Here is a 21,849-nt window from a genome sequence, read left to right on the forward strand (position 1 = left end):
TCCTCTGCACATGGAGAACATCGGGATGAGTCCTGGAGAAGGTGCCATGAGCAACAACTGTGTTCTGATCCCAACGTTCCTGGGTGGGTTTTTCCCTTTCTAAAGCATGAGCAGCATGGAAAGCCCAAAGGAATTCCCACTCCCAGGGAGCCAGCAGTGGACAGCAGATGGAAGCAATGGATCTGTACTGATAGATCACATTTATAGCCAGATATGCTCATTATAGACCCCAAAATATACACAGTACCCCAATATAGACATGACATGTACACCCAGAGCGATCCCGAGGGACGCTGGGAGTCAGGAATGAGCAGGGGCAGGGGGTTGGGGTGGACATCCCGCTCCGAGCCCCCCCGGAACGCTGGGATGGGGCAGGACAAGGGGGGAGAGCCCCATCCCTTGGCTGCTGGGATTAGTGTCACATTCCTGCCCGGAGGAGGTATGGCTGTGCCGAGGGCTGGCACGGGAAGAGCCGGGCACGGAGCGCTCCGGAGGGACGGCGGATCACGGTCATGCAGGAGAAGGGCTGATGCAGGGAAGCTGCTGACGGGCAGCTCTTTGGCTCTGCCAGCATTCCAAAGTTTCCTGGCACAAAACCCACCGCAGAAAAGACCTTTCCCAGCGGAGCATGACAAATTCGTGACGTTTCTTTCTTGTCTCTCCTAAAAAAAAATCCTGGCTGTTCCTCTCCAGCTGCCTCTTGGTCTTGGAAAACATCTCAATATTCAATTTAAAGGACATCTTGATCACGTATTTCCCATTTTGAAACCCTCAGGCTGTTGGAGTCGTTCACATCCATCCCTCTCCAAAACGATCCGCTGGTTTAACCGACCTGTTCCTCTTCCTGGTTTCCCCATCCTGTGGCTCCTGTGGAGAAGTTTTCCACATCGAGCTGAGGAAAGCACGAGGAGCTGGGAGGGTCTTGTGTAAGAGGCACCTGGAACCGACAGCGCTGGGTTTGTTCTGTTCTGAGATCCCCCCCGTGTGACCACGACGCCCCTCGGGGGGTTCAGGTGGGTTTGGTGCTCCCAGAAGGTGCAGATGGATTTTCCAAAGTCATTAAAGTGGCTGTTTTTACGTCAGAATTAAGCCTGTCTCCCTCTCCCCCAGCCCATGGCAGTGCTTCCCAAAGGGAAATGGACAGCGAGAGACGGATCCGCTTGGCCACTGCTCCGGGAGGGGCTGAGGGGTCCTTCACCACACGTCAACTCACCACATCTGATCTTCCTGGACCTTCACCCCAAAAACCTCCCCGTGGGCATCGTTCCATCGAGTCTTTCTGCGCTCGCACCGAGCGCCTGGAAATCCCGGCACGCTCCGAACCTCTCGCTGAAGACCAACACCCCCCCCCTCCCCTCCCAAAGTCCCCCCGGAACCTTCCGGAGCTCAGATGGTGAGGAGGGGGACGCAGCCCACGCCCACCCCGCCCTCGTGGCACACCATGGGCGCCATGAACGTCCAGCGGTTGCTCTCGGGGTCGTACATCTCCACGGAGCTGAGGTTGGACTGTCCGTCGTAGCCGCCCACGGCGTAGAGGCGGCCGCAGTTGGGCACGAGGGACACGCGGCTGCGCCGGCTGTTCATGGGCACCAGCAGGTACCACTGGTCGGCCCCGGAGTTGTACACCTCGGCCGCGCTCAGGAAGGCCGAGCCGTCGTAGCCGCCGCACACGAACATGCGGCTGCCGAGCGCGGCCGCGCCGTGGCGGCACCGCTTGTTGAGCATGTTGGACACGGCGTGCCAGGACGAGGTGTGCGGGTTGTAGTACTCCACCTGCGGGCAGGGAGGGCACGGAGCGTCAGGGAGAGCGGCTTGGGAAACGCCACGGGGGAATATCCTCCCACCCCGGGGAATATCCTCCCACGCTGCTGAGGCACCACTGCCAATCCTCCGGGAGTTTTGGGGGTCTCGTGATAAGAGACTGAGGGGTTGGAGCGTGTCCAGGAGAGGGGAACGGAGCTGGGGAAGGGGCTGGAGCAGCAGGAGAGGCTGAGGGAAGTGGGGGGGCTCAGCCTGGAGAAAAGGAGGCTCAGTGGGGTCCTTCTGGCTCTGGAATTCCCTGACAGGAATGGGGAGCCGGGGGGGGGGTCGGGCTCTGCTCCCAGGGAACAAGGGACAGGAGGAGAGAGAACGGCCTCAGGCTGTGCCAGGGGAGGTTTAGGTTGGATGTCGGGAAAAGTACTTCCTGGAAAAGGCTGTCCAGCCCTGGCATAGTGGTGGAGTCCCCAACCCTGGAGGGATTTCAAAGCCCTGTGGATGTGGCACTTGGGGACATGGGTCAGGGGTGGCCTTGGCAGTACCCGGGAATGGTTGGACTGGACAGTCCAAGAGGACTTTTCCAACCTCAAGCTGAGGAGTTCCCAGGATCCCAGCCTTACACTGTTGAAGATCTGCAGCCCGTCGTGCCCTCCCGACACGTAGATCCGGCCCTCGAAGACGGTGACTCCGGCGGCGCTGCGGTTGGAGCTCATGGGGGTCACTGCTGTCCACCTTGGAGGGACAGGGCAGAGGTCAGGGACAGCCCCAGAGACTATTCCACGATTTTCTAGGACTGGCTTCCACCAACTCTCCTTTCACCATCCCTTATTTAAACCACTCTCACAGCCCAGATGCCCTGTGGTGCCCACGGCACACAGGCACAGAACTCATGGGAAAGCTGTAGGATGTGGAAGGCTCTCACTTGTTTGTCTCTGGAGAGTAGGACTCCACGGAGTTGAGGGATGAGTTCCCATCGTATCCACCGCACACGTAGATCTGCCCATCCAGCACCACCGTTCCCATGGCGCTGCAAGGAACGGCAGGACCCCGTGAGAAGGCTGGAGGTGCTGCCACACTGACCCCAACACAGCCTGCCTGGCCCCTGTGCCATCTCCTCTGTCATCCCAAAGAACCTCCTTTTCCCTGGATTCACTTCCAAATGGCTCAGTCCCACCTAAGCCTGGAGTCTCACAGGTTGTGAGCACTGCTGTGAGCACCTCAAATCCAGGGGGCAGTTCTGGGTCCCTCATGACAAAAAGGACATGGAGGGGCTGGAGCATGTGTAGGGAAGGGAATGGAGCTGGGGAAGGGGTTGGAGCAGCAGGAGCAGCTGAGGGAGCTGGGTGGGCTCAGCCTGGAGCAAAGGAGGCTCAGGGGGGACCTTCTGGTTCGCTGTAATTCCCAGGAAGGAGGTTGGAGTCAGGGGGGGTAAGTTGGACTCTGTTCCCAGGGAACAAGGGACAGGAGGAGAGGAAACGGCCTCAAGTTGTGCCAGGGGAGGGTCACGTTGGATACCGGGACAATTTCTTCCTGGAAAGGGCTGCCCAGCCCTGGCACAGCTGCCCAGGGCAGGGGTGGAGTCCCCATCCCTGGAGGGATTTCAAAGCCCTGAGGATGTGGCACTTGGGTCTTAACACCTTTCCTTCTCCATCACTGCCGTGACATACCCACGGAATTTTGTTGAGCTGCTTCTCACCAACAAGCAGCACCCAAAATCAGCATGAGCATCCCAAAACCAGCCAAGCAAATCCCACCTGCTTCCACGCTGCTCCACTCCCTCCTTTCCCACACACAAACTCTTTGCCAGTGGCCACCACCCCCAGCACTCCAGCCTCGTTTTTCCCCATTTTTCCGAAGGTCCCTCCCCAGGGAGCTGCACGTACCTCCTCTTGCTGTTCATACTTTCCACTTTGGACCAGGAATCCGTCTCTGGATTGTAGACCTCCACGGTGCTGAGCCTGAGCTGGCCGTCGTAGCCGCCGATGGCGTAGAGGAGCCCGTTGACCACGGCGACCCCGACGCGGCTCCGCGCCGTCGTCATGGGCTGGCACTTCTCCCACCGGTTGGCAATGGGATCAAACACCTCCACCACGTTCAGGGAGTCGCCTGCGTAAAAATTTGCTACTCAAATTAAAAGAGGGAGAGCTGGTGAAGCCCTGGGAACCCGAGGGAACCCCTGGTTTTCTTTGGGAAAACATCTGGGCTCTGCTAGGATGGGATGGTATCCAGAGGGACCTGCTCTAGTGGAAGGTGTCCCTGCCCATGCCATGGGGTGGGACTGCATGATCCTTAAGGTCCCTTCCAACCCAAACCATTCTGGGATTCTGTGCCCTGTCCTGGGCCCTCACATCCTATTCCAGCCTATCTGCTCCCACAGAGCCAAGGCAGAGGCATTTCCCAGTCACTTCCCAGCTCTCCCCCAGAGATGCTGCTCTGAACAATTCCCACAAAACACACTCCAGTACTCCAAAAGATCGTGGAACACTTCCCAGCTTTCCTGTGTTCTGCACCAGGAACCTTGACGTGTCCCAGGCTGTGGAAGTGGCACCTCCAGTGCCCTCCAAGGGGCAGCAGAGACCTGCAGTCCCATCTGTGCTGTCGCTGCTTCACGTGTCCCTGAACACTTTCTGTTCCCTTTTTACACCATGGTCTGGCCCCTGTGAATATGTGGTGACTGCACATGTGATCCCACAATCCCAACAACATCCCAGAGACACCCCCAGGTCCTCCTCGGAGTTCCAGGCAAGGACACACCAAGAATACGTCCTAAATAAACCTCACCAGGACAGGATGTGAGTTGGAAGACGTTAAACTACAGGCACACCTTGGGCGTTCCGTTGGAAGGGCCGGGAGGAGGAACCGCTCAACGCTCCAACCTGAGGGAATTTCCCCATCCCGTGTGGTCCTTCCCAGCTCCCCGTGGCCTTTCCACTGCAAGGTACCTGCCGAGTTCAGCCCTCCCACGGCGTAGATCAGCCCTGCTATGGACGTGCAGCACCGGGGGCGCGTCTTGAACGCCGGGAGGTGCGGCCGGCGCTCCGGCATGAGGTGGTAATCCTTGGCTTCGTCCACCAGATCCCTGGAATCCAGTGAGTCAGGAGTTAAAGAGGAGCTCTGACTGCCTGGAGGCAGAGGCAGATTTAAGCCTCTGTGACCCCATGCCCCAGGCTCACCTGCATTTGTGGCAGCAGCGCACCAGGTCGTCCTGCTGGACGCGGTCCGTGAGGAATTGCGGCCGGCACAGCGGGAGGCGGATCTTGGAGAGGAGCTCGGGCAGGAAGGACTCCCTCTGGTCTCGGTCGTACCGGATCCAGGCTAAGGCAGCTTCAAACACCTTGGGAGAGAGGGGTGGGAAGTTGGGAGTTTTGGGTCTTGCTGCTGGAGCCACTTGATTGATGGAAAAAGAAATGGCATGGAATTGTAGGATCCCAGAGTGGTTTGGGATGGAAGGGACCTTAAGGATCACCCAGTGCCACCCCCTGCCATGGGCAGGGACACCTTCCACTAGCCCAGGTTGCTCCAAGCCCCACCTAACCTGTCCTTGGACTCTTCCAGGGATCCAGGGGCAGCCACAGGTCCTCTGGGAAATCCATTCCAGTCCCTCCCCACCCTCACAGTCAACAATTCCTTCCCAATATCCCATCTATCCCTGACCTCTGGCACTGGGAAGCCATTCCCCTTTGTCCTGTCCCTCCATCCCTTGTCCCCAGTCCCTCTCCAGCTCTCCTGGAGCCCCTTTAGGCCCTGCAAGGGGCTCTCAGCTCTCCCTGAAGCCTTCTCCAGGTGAACACCCCCAGCATTCCCAGTCTGGTTCCATAGAGGTTTTTTCTCCGCCTCTGACTTATCCTGCAACAATCCTGGGGGATTGTACATTTAACACAAGTGTTTGCAGGGAGCTGAAGGAGCTGTGAAGAGAATTTTGGCAGAGGAGGTGGGACAGAAGCAAAATCCTGTTTATTTACTGAGAAAAACCAGCAAACTGGGAAAGGAGAAAGAGAATGCTGCTGCTCCATGAAAAACCAGGAGACAGGTTCGATGACAGGGATCCATCTGTTCACTTTTCCTCCATTCTCCCCCTTTTCCCTCATTTTTTTTTTCCCTATTTTTTTCTTTTTGACCCAATTTTTTCATCACTTCCCCATTTTTCCACCTTTTTTTGCTCTTCATTGACTTTCTTTCCTTAATTCTTCCCAGTTTTCCTTATTTTTCTTAAATTTTTCCACTTTTCCACTTTTCCCTTTATTTTCTATTTTCCCCCTTATTTTCAACTTTTTTTCTGTTTGCTTTCCCCTAGTTTTCTCCCCTTATCCTTCATTTTCTCTGTTTTTCCCAATTTGGTTTCTTTTTTTGCCCAATCTTTTCCTTTTCTTCCCTTTATTCCCGTTTTTTCTGCTTTGTTCCCGTTTTTCCCCATTTTTCTCGCTTGCCTGTTCCCCCCCCCTTCTTCCCACTTTTCCTTCTGTTCTCCCTCTTTCTTTTTATTTTCCCACCGTTTGCTTTTCCCACATTGCCTTTCCTTGATATTTTTTTGTTCGTTTTTCCATTTTGTCAGTTCTGTTCCCGTTTTTCTGCCTTTTTTTCATTTTTCCCTCTTTTTTTCCCTCATTCTTCCCTTTTTTTTCCCCCTTCACTTCCACCATAGCTCTGTTTACCACCTCTTATTTTTCCCCACTGTCTTCTCATCTTCATTCAGACCAGGAATAGGATCATTCCCATTCCCAAGCCAAACCCTGCTCCAGGGACACACCTGCTCTTCAGACTTCACGTTGAGCTCATCCCTGGAAACGAGCTCCAGGACGTCCTCGAAGGGCAGGGCCAGGAACTCCTCGGACATGGAGACCTCCACGAAGTGCTGGTGGATGAAGCTGTTGGCAGCGTCGTAGAGCACCGCGCACATCATGGTCTCCGCGAACTGCCGCACCCCCAGGCAGTTCTTGGGATGGAGCCTGGGAAAAGCAGGGACAGGGGGGCAAGAGGAATGTCAGTTTAGCGGAAGAGAAGCTGTGGCTGCCCCATTCCTGGAAGTGTTCCAGGCTGGATGAGGCTTGGAGCAAGCTGGGCTAGTGGAAGGTGTCCCTGCCCGTGGCAGGGGGTGGCACTGGATGATCCTTAAGGTCCTTTCCAAGGCAAACCATTCCATGACTCCATGAAGCAAGACAAGCAGGTTCCAGCTCCCTGAACTGACCCACACGGAGATCTCCAGGTGAATCCACGGCAGAGCCAGAGGATGGGAAACACAACTTACAAATGTTCCCTCAGCCCTGCCAAGGAGGCACTGGACAGACCCAGGTGGTTCTGGGGCAGCCACAGCTTCTCTGGCAAATCCATTCCAGTCCCTCCCCACACTCACAGCCAACAATTCCTGCCCACTATCCCACCTAACCCTGCCCTCTGGCAGTGGGAAGCCATTCCCTGTGTCCTGTCCCTCCATCCCTTGTCCCCAGTCCCTCTCCAGCTCTCCTGGAGCCCCTTTAGGCCCTGCAAGGGGCTCTCAGCTCTCCCTGGATCCTTCTCTTCTCCAGGGGAACCCCCCCAGCTCTCCCAGCCTGGCTCCAGAGCAGAGGGGCTCCAGCCCTGGCAGCATCTCCGGGGCCTCCTCTGGACTCTCTCCAGCAGCTCCACGTCCTCCTGCTGTTGGGAGGGACTCTCACGTGAGGATGACTCCAAGGGCTCCCACAGATCTTGGTTACAACACAGCTGCCCAAAAATGTCCCAAATCTCAATTCCACTTTAGGTGGAGAGCTCGGTGTCCATGTCCCAGCTCTCTGGGGTGGGGAGAATCCTCTAGTTTTCCTGTTACTACCCAAATTCACAGCTGGGCACTCAAATCCAGGAGCTCACTTAGGACACCTGGCTGCTCCTGGGAGAATTTTGGTGGCCAGTCCCTGTATTTGGTGGGTGTATTTAATGTCACTCCATAGAATACACTGAGCAGCTGCAGGGAAGCCAAGCTGGGGAAACTAAACCCGTCAGACTCCCTGGCACGGGTGGAGAATCCATGTGGTGCATTCCCAAAGAATATCCCAGCTTTCCATTTCCAGATCATGCTGCTGGAACAGTCTCACAGCCAAACACCAGTGGAGAAGTCAAAAAACCTGGGAGCAATTTAAGGCTCTGCCACAGTTTCCTGTGCAGCTCCTGGGCTGAGACACTTTGTTCCCTCCCTTGAACACTGACAGCAGCAGGAAGGGCAATTCCTGCCTGGATGGGTTCTTAGAAAGGGAATGATTCCCTCCATTTTGCTCGGGATATCAATTCCTTTGGCTGGCCAAGGTCTTTTATTGTGTCCCAGCACCTCACAAGCCTGATAAGTTATTTTATAGGGAATGAGAATGACAGGAAAAGGGGGAATGGCTTTAAGCTGAAAGAGGATAAATTTAGATGGGATGTTGGGAAGGAATTCCTGGCTGGGAGGGTGGGGAGGGACAGGCACAGGTTGCCCAGAGAAGCTGTGGCTGCCCCTGGATCCCTGGAAGTGTCCAAGGCCAGGTTGGAGCAACCTGGGCCAGTGGAAGGTGTCCCTGCCCATGGCAGGGGGTGGAACTGGATGAGCTTTAAGGTCCCTCCCAACCCAATTTGTGATTCTATAATTCCACAAATGACAAATTTTGGGATCCAAACACCTCCTCATCCCACTGGCAGGGGACATCCTGGCCCTCCCACGCCCAACACAGGTGACTAAAGCCTTGCTGCTGTTGGGGAGCAGCCAAACCCCTCCCAGGAGACCCCCATCCTTACCTTTCCCTAAGGAATGTACAACAGGCATCCTTGATGTTCTGGAGCTGCAGGAAACTGGCCCCCATGAGCAGGGACTGCACGTTCTGCTGGTCGATGGCCAGGTGCCCGTTGTAGGCGAAGTTGATCAGAGCTTCCAGAGCACTGAAAACAGGGAGAAAGGGCGGGAATGCCACTGGAGCAGGTCCAGGGAAGAGCAACAAGGCTGGGGAAGGGACTGGAGCACAATTCCCATGAGGAGAGGCTGAGGGAGCTGGGGCTGTTCAGCCTGGAGAAGAGGAGGCTCAGGGGAGACCTCCTCACTCTCTGCAACTCCCTGACAGGAGGGGGAAGCCCGGGGGGGGGGTTGGTCTCTTTTCCCAGGCAACCATCAGCAAGACAAGAGGGCTCGGGCTTCAGCTGTGCCAGGGGAGGTTTAGGTTGGATATTGGGAAGAATTTCTTTGCAGAGAGGGTGCTCAGCCATTGGAATGGGCTGCCCAGGGAGGGGGTGGATTCTCCATCCCTGGAGGTTTCTAAAAAGAGACTGGATGTGGCATCAGTGCCATGGGCTGGGAACCACAGCGGGGTTGGATCAAGGGTTGGACTGGATGATCTCGGAGGTCCCTTCCAACCCAGCTGATTCTATGATTGTATGGATTCCAGCTGGGATGGGGCTCTACCCACAGCACAGGGTTTGCTGGGATCACCCGTGGGTGTCCCTGGGATGTCACCTGGGGTCCATGCCCTGCATGACGATCTCCTCCTGCTTGCACTCCATCATGTCGTTGGTGAACATGGCGTGGAAGTACGGGATGGACGCCGCCAGCACGATCCGGTGGGCGCTGAACTTGTGGTCCCCCACCTGGAACAGGGAAAAGGGGCAGGAGCAGGGATCAGCAGGGATCGGCCCACTGCCGACATTCCCAGCGGCACAGCTCCACGGGATCCAAGGATTCCAGGCAGGTCTTTGCTCCCATTAGTTCTCTCTGTTGGTTCAGCGCCTTTTTCCCTAATTTCCATGATAATCTGACTCATCCCACCCCATGGCCATCGGAGATTTTTTCCCCTTACTTAAGCAAAATGTTCCCATTTGAGCTTTGTTTTATGGGACAAACCAGCTGGCACAGCAGGTTCTCTGCATTCCAGGTTCTCCAAGGATTCCTTCTCCTCTACAAAACCCTCTTCACTCCCCTTTCATCTCCAAATGCTGTTTGGATTGAGGATTTCCATGATTCCCAACAGTGCCTTCCCTCTCCCTCTGGGCCTCTGGTTTGCACACCCAGCAAACACAAACTTCCTGGGAGTTTACAAAGCAAAATTCCTGCCAGATGGAAAAAAAAAAAAGAGGCCCTTTTTTGAGAGCCTTGTCTTTGCCCTGGGCAGCCCTGAATCCCTGTCCCAGCTTCCTCTGTGCCTGGAATACGCTGCACCAATCCTGCTGTCCTGGATTCTGCAGAATTCCTAATTCCCAGAGCAAAATCAGAAGTGAAATGGTAGGGACTGTTAGAGCTCATGGAAAAAACCCCTCACAGGTACTTGTGTGTGACTTTGCAGGGATAAAGGTGTGGATCAATCCCTTCCCCTAATCCAAAACCACGCGGAAAACATCCCGGAGTCTCCAAGAACTGAGAGCTGGGCCCCAAATAGGTGCAAAATCACCATCAGCTTCCCTGTGTGCACACAGTGGGATGGGGAATGTCTGGGAAAAGGAGTCAGGAGTGCTTGGACAGGCAAAGGAGCCCGTGGTCCATGAGGGGATGGAGTTCAGGGTCACGATCCCTGGCTCTGGTTAGGAAGGAATGTTGGTTGGAGCAGATTCCCCACCCTGACCCCGGCCTGGCCAGAGCTCCAAAAATACTAAAATACCCCAAATTTAATGAGAAAGGCCCAGAAAAGAAGCAATTCCAGAAGCTGAGCATTCCTGGGAGCTGCCAGAACCTCCCTGTGCCCATGGGATTTTCATTCCCTCCCTCACTCCCAGGTGAGCACACCTGGGAATTCCGCTCCTGGTCACCTCTCCATGTCCCGGCGCTGCTCAAGGTAAAGAAGGACACTCAGGTGCTGGAGGGGGTTTTTTTTGGGAATTCTCAGTGGGGGAAGGTTTCCATGGGACCAGGCCCAGCCTGGCTGACCACGGTGACAAACTGGGCCCGTCCACATTCCACAATCCACATTCCATCCCCCAGGAACACCCGACCTGCTCCGCCAGCTCCGGCACTTCCCGCTCCATTCCCTCCCCAGGGATGAAGCCATTCCAGCAGCAGCTGCTCCCGGCCCAGCCCACTGATGGGAAGAATAAACAGTGGGAAAAACTGGCAACACCATCAAAATAGGTCTTATTAATACACCTTCATCCTGCTGGGAAAGCCCTTCCCAGGTGTCTCGAACATCCCAAAACGCAGAAAAACTCTGTTTTTTTCTTGGATATTCCTGAAAGGTGAAGGGAAAAGGTCTCTAATCTCTAAAATTCCAAAAGATATCCCAGTGCCTGGAAGGAATTCGCTCCAACTGGTTTGTTTGGATGAGTGTTCCCATCCAGAGTGTGCAAGAAAAACAACATTTTCCTTGACTTTCATTTCAACTCCGAGCACAAGTTGCCAAAAATTCCATCTGTTCCAACCCCATTTTATCTTTTTAATGAATAAAAATGGTGTTAAAATTAAACAGGCACCTCTTAAAGTGAAACACCTGCTTCAAATGCATCCAGTGACCCTTGAGATATATCCAGAATTATCCCAGGGGGCAGTTCTGGGGACTCCAGCACAGGACACTGAGGGGCTGGAGCGTGTGCAGGGAAGGGAAGGGAGCTGGGAAGGGGCTGGAGCAGCAGGAGCAGCTGAGGGAGCTGGGGGGGCTCAGCCTGGAGAAAAGGAGGCTCAGTGGGGTCCTTCTGGCTCTGCAACTCCCTGACAAGAGGGGGGAGCTGGGGGGAGGTCGGGCTCTGCTCCCAGGGAACAAGGGACAGGAGGAGAGGGAACAGCCTCAGGCTGTGCCAGGGGAGGGTCAGGCTGGATATTGGGAAAATAATTTCATGGAAAGGGTTGGAACACATTGGCACAGCTGCCCAGGGCAGGGGTGGAGTCCTCACCCCTGGAGGGATTTCAAAGCCCTGTGGATGTGGCACTTGGGGACATGGGCAGTGGTGGCCTTGGCAGTGCTGGGGATGGTTGGACTTGCTGATCACAGAGGGCTTTTCCAACCTAACCCATTCCATGATTCCATGCTCCAAGTCCCAACACAATTGATGTCAGTGCTGTCCAAGGGCTGAGGGTTCCCCCACGCTCCAGTTCCAGGGATGCAGCGCCCTGATCTCATCCCAAACAGCCTCATTATCCCTAACACACCTGGGCATTGCAAAAGCCAACATCCACAGTCATCCTGCAAGATTCCTGATGGGATAATGAGAGCTGCACCATCCCTCGTGTCTGGAGCACCACCCTTTTGGGTGGTCCTGCACTGGGAATGATCCCTGGGAGCAGCGAGATCCACGGAGCTGCACCAGCAAAGAGCTCGGGAATATTTCCTGGTTGTGGACAAGACAAAACCTGGGATTCCTTCTTTTTGGAACCTGCTCCTGTAAAGCTTGAGGGCCCTCAGGGAGATGGATAAATTGGGATCTCTGCTCCAAAGCCATCGTTACGTTCATTCCATCAGCACTGGATGGCAAATCCCATAGGAGCAACTCCATTTCTTGCTGCAGGCAAGGGACAAGTTTTTCCTGGAGAAAATGGGAAACACTTCCAAGGGTGAGCACACAGAATGTGTCCACTCGGCTCATCCTCGTGTCTTCTGCTTCCAGAGTGCTCCCTGTCTCTAGAGCCAAAGGATCTCCCTTCCCAGGACCAAATAAACACACTTTCCCACCTGATGGATTCAGGCTGGAATCACCCAAGTCTAAGGAGAAAGTGGGAAAGAGCTCATCCTCCTCCTGATATCATTCCAGGATGTTCTGTTTTACAGTGGATAATTTTAGCTCCCTTTCTTTTAAGGGAAAGGATGCTGCTTCCCAGGAAAAAGGAACTTTGCAAGCACCCTTCCAGACCCCAGGAGTCACAGAATTCCCTCCCGACACGTCTCCAAAGGAATGTGCTCCCGGACACCCCCACAGCACAAATGTTAACAAATTCCTGGGAACAGGAAAATGGTGTAGGTGGAAGAAAGGCATCTATTGTTTTCCTGATGTCACCACCCCGCAGAGCTGAGGAGTCTGGAGTTTTTGGCAGCAAAGACCTCCAACATTCCCCAAAATCATCTTCTCTCCGTGACGTTGGCACCGGAGTCACCGAGAGGCCAAAGCAGAAGGGGAGCTGTGTCCAACCCATCCCAGCACAGTTCTGCTGGGAGAGGTCATGGATTGCACCTGGATCAGGCAATTCCAAGCACAAATCCAGGCTGGATGGAGAATGAGAAGAGACCAGAGGGGAAGGGTTTGGGGGTGCTGGTGGATGAGAAGAGAAGGCTCCAGGGAGAGCTGAGAGCCCCTGGCAGGGCCTAAAGGGGCTCCAGGAGAGCTGGAGAGGGACTGGGGACAAGGGATGGGGGGACAGGACACAGGGAATGGCTTCCCACTGCCAGATGGGATACTGGGAGGGAATTCCTGGCTGGGAGGGTGGGGAGGCCCTGGCACAGGTTGCCCAGAGAAGCTGTGGCTGCCCCTGGATCCCTGGAAGTGTCCAAGGCCAGGTTGGAGCAACCTGGGCTAGTGGAAGGTGTCCCTGCCCATGGCAGGGGGTGGCACTGGGTGATCCTTAAGGTCCCTTCTAACCCAAACCATCCCAGGATTCCATGATGATGTAACCAATGGCTTTGAAGCAGAAATCACATCCCCTTTGCACGTCCAACAAACCCAAACTCCCAGGGAATTCCCTGCCAACTCAGAGGATCTGAACTGCTCTGCTGAATCCCAGTCCCTGTAGGACATGGAGGATCCCGAGGGGATCAGCTCCAGCCCTGCTCCTGCAAGGACAGCAAAAAGACATTTCATGGAGTCCCAGAAGCAGAAATCCTCCCGGTCTCCGTAAGGGAAGAGCTGGTGGCAGCTCTTCCAACACATCCTGTCAGAATCCAAACCAGCTCCTGACTGCTGTGTGACAAGACTGGAGTCAGATCCTTAACCTGCAGCTCTCCTGCCCTGCAGATCTCCCAGCTCCTCCAACCAAACAGATATCCTCTCTCCTTCCCAGCTGGTTTTCCTGGAGGATCTCCCAGACACGCTCCAGGATCTGCGGAGCAGCCAAGCACTGGGAGGATGAAGGAGCTGGAATCAGGCAGGCAGCCCGAGCTGTCTGGAATTCCACTGATCCAGAGGCTCCTCCACTTCTGTGTCAGCTCTCGGGGGTGCAACTGCTCCAGTCTGGGGGGTCTGCTTTGGAAAACAGCCTGCTTTGGGAAAACTGGGATGAGAAGGGAAGAGAAGCCAAGAGGACTGTCACCTGTCAGTGACAGGCCTGCACATGGAACAAATAACACAGCCTCTCCAGAGCTTGGAATTACTTCAATTTTCCAGGCCTGGATTGTATTTTAAGAGACTTTTCTATTTGGTCTTGGAATTAGTCATGGAAAAAATGGCATTGGAGCAACTCAGGACCGAGGGAGGAGCTGCAGCAACAAGAGGGGCTCCCGTTAACTCCGCTCTCCAAGGATTTGGAAAGGCACAAACCTTCTCTCTTCCAACAGTTTGGCCAAGATTCCTGGAGGTGCCAGCCTGGCACTTGGACCTCCCTCCTCTGGCTCCGAGCAGGCAAGCAGGAGCAGGAGCTATAAATAGGATATCATTCATTTTATTCCCCCTAAATTTGTCAGCGAAGAACAGGATGAATATTCCTTGCCTGTTTGACCGTGGTGCACTCCACAGGATTCCAGCAGGATGTGTCCCCAGGGAGCACTTGTACCTTGGCCTGAGGCAGGGACAGCAAATCCCAGCAAACAGAGCTGGGATTTGCCCAGGCAGTTTCCATCCTGGCAGGATATTTGTCTTCCCAAAACAATCCTCGGGAAGAACACGGACACTGAGGGGCTTCTTCCCTGCCATGGAACAGCAGGTCAGGATCTCCAGATCAGGGAATAACATCCCTAACGCCTCCAGGAGAGCTGGAGAGGGAGCTGGGACAAGGGATGGAGGGACAGGACACAGGGAATGGCTTCCCACTGCCAGAGGGCAGGGTCAGATGGGATATTGGGAAGGAATTCCTGGCTGGGAGGGTGGGGAGGCCCTGGCACAGGTTGCCCAGAGAAGCTGTGGCTGCCCCTGGATCCCTGGAAGTGTCCAAGGCCAGGCTGGAGCAACCTGGGCTGGTGGAAGGTGTCCCTGCCCACAGCAGGGGTGGCACTGGGTGATCCTTCAGGTCCCTTCCAACCCAAACCAGTCTGGGATTGACACCAATACACACTTTAATCCTAAAAAAAACAGTGCTCTCCATCCCAAACCAGTTTTGCCACAGAATTCCCTCAGGTTCCAGCACAGGCTATCCCAAATACACCCTGTGGAAGGTACAACCACTTCCCAAGGTGGATCATCACCCTCAGTCCCTCTTCCCAGCAGGCTCCAGCTGATCCATAGGGATGGAGCAGCCCCCTATATCCATGGGGTGCTCCCTATCCCACATCCTGCCTCCATGACAGGCACAACCCTCTCCAGCTCCTCTCCCTGAAAAGTTTCAGGATGAGTAGGCTGGGAAGCACCTTCCCACTTAATTAAACTTCAGAGTTAATTCTGGAATGACTCAACATTGCTCCCACCCCACAGACTCCTCCGAGTTTGGAATCCTGAGGGATTCCAGCAACTCCTGCCTGGCTCTCCGAGCCCTCCCAGCCAGGGACCCAATCCTGAGGATTCTCCATGGCTATGGATTATTTCTTTTATACAGGAAAGTGGATGTTCCTAAAAGAGAAAGGATTCCAAGAGAAAGGAATCTTCTCCCGTGGGTGGGAGCAGTTTGATCCATAAACCTGCACCAACCCCACCCACAGGCCCTCACAGACTCCCCCACCAGGGCTTGGGGAGGTCCAAGACCCTTTGACACCCCACTGAGGGGGTTTGGGGGGGGTCTCAGCACCACCTCTCCCCACTGCCAAACCCATGGGAAGGGGGGACCCTCAGCTCCCCCTCCTGCCCATCCAAGAGGGTCTCAGCCACCCCCTTATCCCCCACCAAAGGGGCTCCAGGGGACTCCAGCTGCCTCATTCCCTCTGGAAAAGAGGCTGGGGGGGTCCCTCAGTGCTCCCTCAGGGGCTGGGGTCACCCCCCAGGTCCTCCCTGGGGTCTCCCCTTACAGGCTGGGGTCTCCCCTCGGGGGCCTGGGGGTTCCTCAAGTCCGTTCTCAGAGTCTGGGGTCCCCCCCCAGGGGGGCACAGGGGTCCCTCAGCTCCTTCTCAGGGGTCTGGGGGGTCCCTCAAGTGCCCCCTCAGAGGCCAGGGGGTCCCTCAGCTGCCCTTTCTGAGATTGGGGTCCCCCATCTCCCCCACAAGGGCCAGGGGGTCCCTCAGCCCCCATCAGGGGCTGGAAGGATCCCCAGCTCCCTCTCAGGAGCCAGGTGGTCCCTCATCCCTCCCCTCAGGGACCAGGATCCCTCAGCCCCCCCCCGTTCCCCCCCCGTGGCCCGGATCCCCCCCCCAGGGACCGGGGGGTCCCTCACCTCTCCCCCCTCGTGTGTCCCCCCCCACACCTCCCGCACCTTGAGCGTCACATCGCAGAGCTTCCCCTGCCGCCGGATCTCGCCCATGACGCCGTAGCCGCGGCTGGGCAGGTCTCCCACCGAGAAATGCACCAGGTCCTCGGGGTCCAGCTCGGGCTCCGCCGCCGCCGCCGCCTCCAGCATCGTCCCGGCCGCTCCCGCCGCGCTTCGCCCCCGCCGCGCGCTGGCCCCGCCCGGCCGCCGTACCCGCTCCGCTTCCGGGCCGGGCCGGAAGCCGCCGTTGCCATGGAGGACCGGAAGTGAACGCTGCCATGGCGACACCGGACGCCTCCCCGAGCCGGAGCCGGAGCCCAAGCCCGGGCAAGGGGATGAAGAAGGAGTCGCCGCCTCGCTCCGCAAGGGTTAGTCGGTGCTCCTGGCTCCGGGAGCGCGGCCACACGGGCGGCATCAGCCCCCCAGGCATCGCTCTCCCCCTCACAGCATCCCCCCTTCTTTCCCCCCCGGAACGGTTTGGGATGGAAGGGAGCTTAAAGATAATTTTTTCCACCCTGTGCCATGGGCAGGGAGACCTGCCACTATCCCAGGTTGCTCCGACCTGGCCTGGGACACTTCCAGGGATGGGGCAGCCACAGCTTCCCTTGGAAAGTCCCAACCCTTCCAGACGGATTTTGCACAAATTCCTGCCCAAATCTTCTCACCCGAGGTGTGGAAAGGGAACCTTTCACTTCCAAGGCTTTGGAGAGATCCCTCAATCCGTGTTTGGTGCAGCAAAACAGGATCAGTTGATCCGTGTGTGTCTGGGTGTTGTGTTTTTCCCATGGAATGGGGTCTGTGTTTCCCTGGCAGGAGGAAGATCAGCAGGAGGAGGTTGAGCAGCTGGAAAAACAACAAGGTTCTGCCTCCTCCTTCCAACAGGTAATCCCAGCTGGGCACAGAATTCCAGGCTGGTTTGGGCTGGAAAGAACCTAAAGGATCATCTAATTCCAACCCCCTGCCAGGGGCAGGGACATCTTCCACTAGCCCAGGTTGCTCCAACCTGGCCTTGGACATTCCAGGGATGGGGCAGCCACAGCTTCTCTGGGCAATTCCCAACTCCTGGAGATAGATTTTGCCCAAAGTCCTGCCCATCTGAGCAGTGGGAAAAGGAACTTCTCAATTCCAAAGCCTCAGAGAGATGGCTGAATCCATGTTCAGTGTGGCAAAAAGGATCGGTTTTCCCGGGTCTCCAGGTGTGTTTTTCACATGGAATGGGGTCTGTTTTTCCCTGGCAGGAGGAAGAGAAGCAGAAGAAGGTTCAGGGGCCAGAAGAGCGACGAGGTTCTCCCTCCAAAACAAAGACTAATCCAAGGGTAATCCCAGCTGGGCCCACTTGGAATCCTGGAATGGTTTGGGTTGGAAGGGACCTGAAAGCACATCCACTAGCCCAGGTTGCTCCAAGCCCCATCCAACCTGGCCTTGGACACTTCCAGGGGTGGGGCAGCCACAATTTCTCTGGGCAACCTGTTGCTTCCCATCTCCTGGTGTTTATAAACACTCCCAGGAATTGTTGCTTTTATCCTCACATCCAGCAACAGGCATTCTTGCAGCGAGGAAAATTCCCCTCGTTTGGAATTTGTTCTCTCTGATTCATAGGAGAATTCTTCCCTGGGATTTTCCCTTCCTCCTTTTCCCTGCTGTGCTTCTTTCTTTGAAGAAGTAGTTCCTAACTGCTCCAACATTGGGTTTTGGGGTTTTTTTTGGACAGGCTTCTGCAATCTCCAGGAGATCCCAGGCCCAGGAGAAGAAGGAAGAGGAGGAGGAGGAGGAGGAGGAGGAGGAAGAGGAGGAGAAGGAGAACAGCAATTCCTCTCTGTTCTCTAACAGTGACTTTTTCAGGTATCCCCCAAATGTTTTAAATCTAACAAGTCTTGGTTCAGCTCCAACCTCCCCATTTCATTTCAGAGCAGGTAAAATGGTGGAGAGATCCCAAAAATCCTTAATATACAAGAAATTCAAAAGATTTTGTCCCAAACTAGAAGTTATCTCTAATTATTACATAATTATTGAGCACAGGCTGTCTGGAGGAAATAATTGAGGGGAAAATATGGGATCTACACCTTCCAGGGATTCTCAGATATTCAGTTCATGTGTCTCAGGTGGGGCTTTAGCAGCTGGGTGATCCCTGAGCCCTCCTCAGGTGGGTTTTACTTAGCAGATCCTCCAGCCTGGCTGGATATTTGCTCCAGGAAACTGAAGTTTGGGTGCTTTTTAGGAATTTAAAATATTTTAAAAAAAAGAAAATCAAACAAAAGATAATCCCCCTCCTATTCCTGCAAATATTTTCCTTTGCAAGCCTGAGAGGAAGAAAACTTGTGTTATTGAACACTCCTGTGCCTGGTACACAGGAGGAAATCAGGATAATTAAGACCTTCCTCTTTTCAGTTTTCCAAGCAGGACAAGGCTGGAAAGGATTTCCAGCAGCTCTTTCCCCACAGTTGCTTTTAATAAAGAATAAAAACTGCAGCTGAACCTTTACCAACACTTAATTTGTAAATTTGACTGCTCTGGAGTTCTCCTTTTCCTGACAAATGATATAAATGTCATTTTAGGGAATGCAACATCCTTATTTTCCTGGTTTTTCCCTCTCTGTTTAGACCCATAAAGCCAATCCAGGCCTTTGTGCGAGTCAAGCCCACGGCTCATTTTGCCCAGGACATGATCAAGTTTGGGACAGACAACAAGGTAAAGTGAAAGACATTCCCAGTGGGAAAGGTTTGGAGTTTGCTTTCAGCTTTGCCCATGGAAAAGGCAGGATTTTCCCATCCCTTAAGGCCATGGATAACGTTTTGGGGCGTGTTGGTTCCCGTGTTCCTGCCTGACAGTGGTGTTGACTATGGAAAACACACTTCTGGTGGTACAATCACCAGGAAAACCCTCAGAAGGGCAGGGACTGACTGATCCAGGAGGAATTCCCAGTGGGAACCACAGCTTGGCACAGTGTTTCTATCCCCCCTTGTGCAAGTTCCTCCCTTCACCTTCTTGTGCTTTATTCAGAATTTCCCTGAGACACAAAATAATTGAAATTTAAACAGTTGAGCTTAAGCACATTTCTTCTTTATTTAGAATAATTACCCCCCGAAATTCGAGAGTATTACCAGGTATTTTTAGGACATCCATAACCATCCCAGGGAATGAAGTAATCCTGGTGTTTGTGCTCTCTTTCCTACTTAATTCCAGGCCCTCAATCCCTGGAGCTCCTCAGGGCTGTTGAATTGATCTCCCTCTCTTTTTGGGTTGCAGAGCATTGGCATCCACATCGAAAAAGATGCCAGGGGAGGGATTGTGAACAACTCCTCCACTGACTGGTCCTTCAGGATGGATGGGCTCCTCCACAACACCTCCCAGGACAAGGTTTATGAGACTGTGGCCAGGGACTTGGTGGCTGAAGCTTTACGTGGCCACAATGGTGATTTATTGCTGGTTTTGTAATTCTGATAATAAATAGGGGTTTGGTTTGAGGACAGATCCATTGGCTGTGCTGTTTGAGGCTCCCCCCCCGAGTTTATCCTTTTGGTTTGGGATTTTCCAGGCACCATCATGTGTTATGGGCAAACTGGGGCTGGTAAAACTTATACCATGACTGGAGCAACCTCTGTGTACAAGCACCGAGGGATCATCCCCAGAGCTATCCAGCAGGTACTGGATCTGGGAAAAGGGGCTGGGAGGAATACCAGGGACACCTCTTGGATCTGCTCTCGCTGATATAAACGTGTTTTAACACAGTGAATATGATTTATGTCTTTTTTTCCCCTTCATTTCACCTAAGGGATGAGGGCTAAAGAAATGAAGCAGCTTGGCTGTCATTCACAGAGGTTTAGTTCTACCTGCTCGTGGAAAATTCTTGCTGCTCCCCAAAGGTCACCAAGCCTTCAAAAGGGGTGTTTTCCAAGCTACCATTTTGTGATATCCTGTTAAAACTGATCATAAAACCATCAAGGTTGGAAAATACCTCTAAGGCCCTGGCACAGGTTGCCCAGAGAAGCTGTGGCTGCCCCTGGAAGTGTCCAAGGCCAGGTTGGAGCAACCTGGGCTAGTGGAAGGTGTCCCTGCCCATGGCAGGGAGTGGCACTGGGTGATCCTTAAGGTCCTTTCCAGCCTACAGCATTCCTGGATTCTCTGATTCCATAAGATCATTGAATCCAAATCGAAGTCAAGCCCTCAGGCAACCACAGCTCAGATTTAGCTCCACACACCCAAATGTACTTGGAGCTGTTAAGAAATATCTCTATATACATATCTCTACATATCTTAGATAAATGTATAGCTTATATATAGCTTAATGTCTTATATCTATTTCTGTCTTATATCTATTTTAATCACATCTATTTTATATCTGTTTATATCTTACATAAACATCTACATAGAAATATCTTCTCTGGGAAGCCATAAATAGCTAAAAATCCTGTCTGTGAACGGAGACAAACTCTGTGTCATTGTGCAGGTCTTCAAAGCAGCTAAAGAATCCCCCCACCTCTCCTTCACTTTCCAAATTTCCTACCTGGAAGTCTACAACGAGGCCCTGTTTGACCTCCTGGGCCCGGGGCTGGGCCGTGGTTCCAGGAACACCCCCCTGGCTGTCCTGGATTCCCCTCAGGGGGTTTGTGTCAAGGGTCTGTCCATCCATCCTGTCAGCAACGAGATCGAGGCCCTAAAACTCCTTTCTGAGGCAAGAGAACCCAAATATTCCCTTTATTCTCTTTATTATTTTGTTGGCTGAGGGAGGAGGCAGGAAAGCAGGAGGTGTGTGGCCAGGAGGGTTGGTCAACCAGCGCTCTTTGTTCTCTTCATTGTGGGTGGAACATCTTTGCAGCCCTTGTTCTCCCAAGGAAAATGTCCCTGGCACAGGGATTCTGGGAGATGCTCCAAGAAAAGGGTCTTTGGCAGATAGTTTGGGGTGATCATGGTTAGATTTTACAGCAGGACTGTTCACACAATGGGTTGGATTTGTGAGGGGAGTCTGATTGCTTAGATCAGCATCTTTTCCTTGTGGCTCCTTCAGTTCATGAGGAAAACAGGAATAAATGGTTGGATCTGGAAGCAGGAAGTGTGTTCTCACCCAGAGCCATCTAGTGTCCTTAAAACCTTTCTGTGGCCTTTTTAATGACGGGCCCATGGTGTCCTGAGCTCTGGAATGTGCTGGAAATCCCTTTTTAAAGAGCAGAAGGATGCTGATGAGGGCTGGGATTTCTGGGGTTGTTCACCTGGAGAAGGGAAAGCTGCTCCTCTGCGGGAAACTGAAAGATCCAGGGAGGTGTTCCCCGACTGTTCCTCAAAAAGCCACAATCCCATGACCTGAGCCTTGAATTTTGTCTCCATTTGCAGGGTGGGACCAACAGAGCAATAGCAGAGCACGCCCTGAATAAGAATTCCTCCAGATCCCACTGCATCTTTACCATTTATATTGAGGTGAGAGCTCCAGAGATGTTTCAAACAGCTTTTTAGGGATTCAAAGAGGACCTTTGCAGTCTGTTTTTTTTTACTGTGTTTCAGTTCAAGTGCAGTTTATATTCTGTTCTCCCTCAGTGTTGTTCCAGATTTTACACGAATCTCAAACACATTAAATCTAAAATCACCTTGATAGACCTGGCGGGTTCTGAGAGACTGAGCGAGATCCCGGTGAGTGCTGGGAACCCCTCGGATCCCACGTGTTTTGGACCCCTCAGGGCAAGACATGGAGGGGCTGGAGTGTCCAGGGAAGGGAA

The 21,849-nt window shown here is 53.9% G+C and overlaps 2 protein-coding genes across 5 annotated transcripts in view; one reads left to right on the top strand and one right to left on the bottom strand.

Annotated features, from left to right (window-relative positions):
- Window positions 1-183: 183 nt before the first annotated feature.
- On the bottom strand, window positions 184-16,349 carry KLHL18 (kelch like family member 18). Of its 2 annotated transcripts, none has more exons than XM_027670007.1 (10): window positions 16,148-16,349; window positions 9,206-9,336; window positions 8,497-8,637; window positions 6,506-6,704; window positions 4,932-5,092; window positions 4,701-4,837; window positions 3,642-3,879; window positions 2,681-2,785; window positions 2,379-2,490; window positions 184-1,773 (listed from the first exon to the last, which is right to left on the bottom strand). In XM_027670007.1, the coding sequence occupies exons 1-10, from the start codon at window positions 16,289-16,291 to the stop codon at window positions 1,387-1,389; spliced, it is 1,755 nt and encodes a 584-aa protein (XP_027525808.1). In that variant the 5' UTR covers window positions 16,292-16,349; the 3' UTR covers window positions 184-1,386. The 2 variants fall into 2 exon arrangements, with proteins under 2 accessions (XP_027525808.1, XP_027525807.1); XM_027670006.1 differs by having other exon boundaries at window positions 3,642-3,864; window positions 16,148-16,333.
- A 25-nt stretch (window positions 16,350-16,374) lies between these two features.
- KIF9 (kinesin family member 9) overlaps window positions 16,375-21,849 on the top strand; it is a 20,181-nt gene continuing 14,706 nt past the window's right edge. For 2 of the 3 annotated variants that reach the window (XM_027670008.1, XM_027670009.1), the window contains exons 1-9: window positions 16,376-16,509; window positions 17,380-17,457; window positions 17,853-17,983; window positions 18,742-18,829; window positions 19,388-19,553; window positions 19,677-19,783; window positions 20,589-20,813; window positions 21,470-21,553; window positions 21,671-21,763. In XM_027670008.1, coding sequence (XP_027525809.1) covers window positions 16,420-16,509; window positions 17,380-17,457; window positions 17,853-17,983; window positions 18,742-18,829; window positions 19,388-19,553; window positions 19,677-19,783; window positions 20,589-20,813; window positions 21,470-21,553; window positions 21,671-21,763 — 1,062 coding nt within the window. In that variant the 5' untranslated portion in view covers window positions 16,376-16,419. Of the gene's footprint in view, window positions 16,510-17,379; window positions 17,458-17,852; window positions 17,984-18,741; window positions 18,830-19,387; window positions 19,554-19,676; window positions 19,784-20,588; window positions 20,814-21,469; window positions 21,554-21,670; window positions 21,764-21,849 lie in introns of all 3 variants that reach the window. The other variant, XM_027670010.1, reaches the window with a different exon arrangement.

Source organism: Corapipo altera, unplaced genomic scaffold, assembly GCF_003945725.1.
Source record: "Corapipo altera isolate COAL_440 unplaced genomic scaffold, ASM394572v1 298, whole genome shotgun sequence".
Classification (NCBI taxonomy): Eukaryota; Metazoa; Chordata; class Aves; order Passeriformes; family Pipridae; genus Corapipo; species Corapipo altera.